This window comes from Dipodomys merriami, unplaced genomic scaffold (assembly GCF_024711535.1).
Source record: "Dipodomys merriami isolate MVZ:Mamm:240054 unplaced genomic scaffold, mDipMer1.0.p SCAF_122, whole genome shotgun sequence".
NCBI lineage: Eukaryota > Metazoa > Chordata > Mammalia > Rodentia > Heteromyidae > Dipodomys > Dipodomys merriami.
The window spans coordinates 784071-787877 of record NW_027202516.1 but is presented as its reverse complement, the minus strand read 5'-3'; the positions used below and the strand labels follow the sequence as shown (position 1 = coordinate 787877).

The window sequence follows — 3807 nt, the reverse complement described above, 5'->3', positions numbered from 1 at the left end:
CGCTGCCCCGCCGCCCCGCTGCCCCGCCGCCCCGCTGCCCCGCCGCCCCGCTGCCCCGCCGCCCCGCTGCCCCGCCGCCCCGCTGCCCCGCCGCCCCGCTGCCCTGCCGCCCCGCGCCCCCCGCGCCCCGCTGCCCTGCCGCCCCGCGCCCCCCGCGCCCCCCGCGCCCCCCGCGCCCCCCGCGCCCCCCGCGCCCCGCTGCCCTGCCGCCCCGCTGCCCTGCCGCCCCGCGCCCCCCGCGCGAACAAACGCCGCCGAGGCCGGAGCCAGTGGGGTTCCGTTTAATGTGGCACTCAAAATAGATGAATCGGCGGGGTGGAGCCGCCGAGGCCTGCGTGGAGCGTGGAGGCCGCGGAGCGGGTCGCGCCGGCCGAGGCCCCGCGGCCCGGGTCTTCTCCCCGAGCGTCACCGCCGGCGGTGGCCGCGGGCGCGTCCCGGCCGGGCCCGGGGGTCACGCGGGGTTCTCCTCCTCCTTCTCCTCCGCCTCCTCCTCGTCCGCCGCCGCCTCGGCCTCCTCCGCGGCCCCCACCGCAGCCCCCACCGCGGCCTCCGGCTCCGGCGCCGCCGCGACCTCCTCCGGCGCCGCCGCCTCCTCCTCGCGCGGGCTCTCCGGGGGCGGGCGCTCCTCCTCCTCGGGCGGCGGCGGCGGCGGCGGCGGCGGGGGCGGCGGGGGCGGCGGGGGCGCGGGCTGGGCCGCCTCCTCCGACCTGCTGCGCTCGGCCCCGCTGCGCTCGGCCCCGCTGCGCTCCTCCGCCGCGCTGCGCTGGGTCTCGCTGCGCCGCTCGGCCCCGCTGCCCGGGGGCTCGGCCCCGACCCAGGCGCGCTCCTCCGCGCTGTCCCCGCGCGGCTCCGCGGCCGCGCGCTCCTTCTCCAGCAGGCGGTAGTTGATGCCCATGCCCACGAAGAGGTAGATGCCCGAGGCGATGAGCACGGCGCCCGACGCCCAGTAGGTGTACTTGTAGTCCCCGTACACGTCCTTGAGGCGGCCGAGCAGCGGCGGGCCCAGCAGCACCGGGCAGCACTCGGAGATGGTCACCACGCCCACCGTGGTGGAGAAGCGCTGCGGGCCCACCAGGTCCATCAGCGTCTCGAACAGCACCGAGCTCAGCCACCCGAAGGCGAAGCCGAAGAAGCCGGCGTACAGGCAGAAGCCCAGGTAGCTGTGGGCCAGCGGCAGCAGCAGGTGGCAGACGCCGTTGGCCACGAAGGCGCAGGCGAAGAAGTACTGGATGCGCGGCCGGATCAGGCCCGTGTTGGCCACGAAGCCCATGGTGGGCCGCGCGCCCATGTCCACGAAGGCCAGGATGGACAGCAGGAAGGCCGCCTCCTCGCTCGAGAAGTCCTTGGTCTTGCCGTAGTTGGCGAGGAAGACCAGGGGCGCGAAGAGCCCGAAGAACATGACCAGGTTTCCCGAGAGGTAGATGAGGAAGCCGCGGTGCGCCAGCAGCGAGTCCGAGGCGGGGGCGGCGGCGGGGGCGGCGGGGGCCGCCGAGGGGGCGGCCGGGGCCGCGGCCCGCACGCTGCTCGAGCGCGTCCCGCGGCGCGACGCCTCCCCGCCCGCCTCCCCGCCCGCCTCCGGCCTCCGCGCCGCCGTCGCCGCCACCGCGGCGTTCGACGGAGACTTCCCGGCGGCGGGGGCGGCGGCGGGCGGCGGCGGGCCGATGGGGCGCATGAGCGAGCCGGCCACGCAGCAGTTGAGCAGCAGCCCGCCCAGGATGAGGAAGCTGCCCCGCCAGCCGTAGATGCGGAAGAAGGCCTGGTTGAGCGGCGCCAGCGTGGACAGGAAGACCGGGCTGCCCGCCATGGCCAGCCCGTTGGCCAGCGGCCGCTTCCGGTAGAAGTACTTGCCGATGATGGTGAGCGCGGGGTTGAGGTTGAAGGCCAGCCCCAGGCCGCCCACCACGCCGATGCACACGTACAGCTCCTGCACCGAGGTGCAGAAGGAGGCGGTGACCAGGCCCACGCTGGCCAGGCAGCCGCCCACCAGCACCACCGGCCGGCTGCCGTAGCGGTTCACCAGCAGGCTGCTGATGGGGCCGCCCGCGTACATGACGGCCAGCATGATGGACGAGATCCACGCCACCTCGCTGGTGCTGGCGTTGAAGATGGTCTCGATCTCCTTGAAGAAGACGGTGATGGACTTGGGGAACGCGTACGAGAAGCCGATGGAGATGAAGGAGCCGAAGACCACGGCCCAGCCCCAGCCTCCGTCCGGGGGCGTGTAGCCCAGCGGGTTGGCCGACGGGGGCGGCATCCCGGCGAGGGGGCGCCCAGGAGGCAGCGCTGGGCGCGGCTCACAACCGGAGATCGTTGGGCGCGCGCCCGGGGACGGCCGCGGGGCCCTGGCGTCGCCACCGCCGCCACCTCGGCCGGAAGGTGCGTGGGAGGCGCGCGCCCTGCCACGCGCGTGCGCGCGGAAGCCGCGCTCCACGCATGCGCGCGGAAGAAGGCACGCTCTGGGCGCGCGTGCATGCGCGCGTGCGCGAGGAAGAAGACACGTTCCAGGCGCGCGTATGCGCGGAAGAAGATGCGCTCCGGTGCGCGTGCGCAAGAAAGAAGAAGATGCGCTCTAGGTGCGCGTGCACGAGGAAGAAGACGCGCTCCAGGCACGCGTGCGCGCGGAAGAAGATGCGCTCTAGGTGCGCGTGCACGAGGAAGAAGACACGCTCCAGGCACGCGTGCGCGCGGAAGAAGATGCGCTCCAGCGTGCATGTGAAAGAAAATGCACTCCACGCATGCGCGCGGAAGAAGACGTGCTCTGGGCAACAGGCACGCGTGTGGAAGAAGACACTACACGCGTGCGCGCGTTAAAAGACGAAAGTGGAAGAAGACGCGCGCGTGCGGAAGATGCGCGCGTCGCTCGGGCGCGTTGTGAGCGCGCTCCGATGGTGAACGGGACGCCGTCCAGCGCGGATGGGTACACGCATAAATAGCGCACCTTTGATCGGAGGATAAACCACCACGCCGACCTGACCACAGCCCAAGCCTTCCAGACGTTTCCATGGCAGTCCCCTCAGGTGCGGCCGCCTCTGCGCGCCTGCGGTGCTTCGCGCCCCCTCCACTGTGCTCCCCGCCTGGCTCCCGGCCGGCCGGGCTCCCCTCTGTCCTCCACCGCGCCCCGCCACCGTGCTCCCCGCCGCGGTGCTCCCCGCTGCCGTGCTCCCCGCCACCGTGCTCCCCGCCGGGCTCCCCTCTGTCCTCCACCGCGCCCCGCCGCCGCGCTCCCCGCCGCCGCGCTCCCCGCCGCCGCGCTCCCCGCCGCCGCGCTCCCCGCCGCCGCGCTCCCCGACGGGCTCCCCGCCGGGCTCCCCTCCCCCGGCCCCGCCGTGCTCCCCGCCGCGCTCCCAGCGGCCAGGCTCCCTGCTCCCCACTGCCCGCCTCCCCCAGCCTTGCTCCACGCCTTGCCCCTCCAAGTTGGTGGAAGGTGAGTGATTGCACGCGCACCAGACAACATGGCCGTGATGCGCGCGCACCAGGCCGGCGCTGTCACAGACAACATGGCCATGGACATTTCTGCTTGCGTTTTGGGAGACGGCATCTTCTTTCCTTGGGGAAATAGTGGAGCACACCGGCGTACAGGGCTGCAGAGGGCTTCTGTTATTAACGAAGTCCAAACTACTTCTGGAGTGACACTGTGATTGTGTGTTGCCATGAGTCATGTGGCAACAGTTCTAGAAAGTTCCCTGTGACATTGGCCAAATCTTGGTAAAGGTGGTCTTTTTAGATTTTAGATGTTCTACTGGTGAGTGCGGGAGTCTGGTGATGTTGAGCTCACCAGGCCCTGTATCCTGGCCTGAGTCCTTCTCA

General features: G+C 72.6%; 1 protein-coding gene across 1 annotated transcript; it reads right to left on the bottom strand.

Moving 5' to 3' along the window:
- Positions 1-265: 265 nt before the first annotated feature.
- Positions 266-2363, bottom strand: LOC138823719 (monocarboxylate transporter 1-like). The gene has a single exon (XM_070017229.1). The coding sequence runs from the start codon at positions 2252-2254 to the stop codon at positions 452-454; it is 1803 nt and encodes a 600-aa protein (XP_069873330.1). The 5' UTR covers positions 2255-2363; the 3' UTR covers positions 266-451.
- Between the last annotated feature and the right edge of the window lie 1444 nt (positions 2364-3807).

Excerpts from the sequence above, each read along its gene's own strand:
- LOC138823719 (XM_070017229.1), bottom strand. The coding sequence starts at position 2,254 with ATGCCGCCCCCGTCGGCCAACCCGCTGGGCTACACGCCCCCGGACGGA.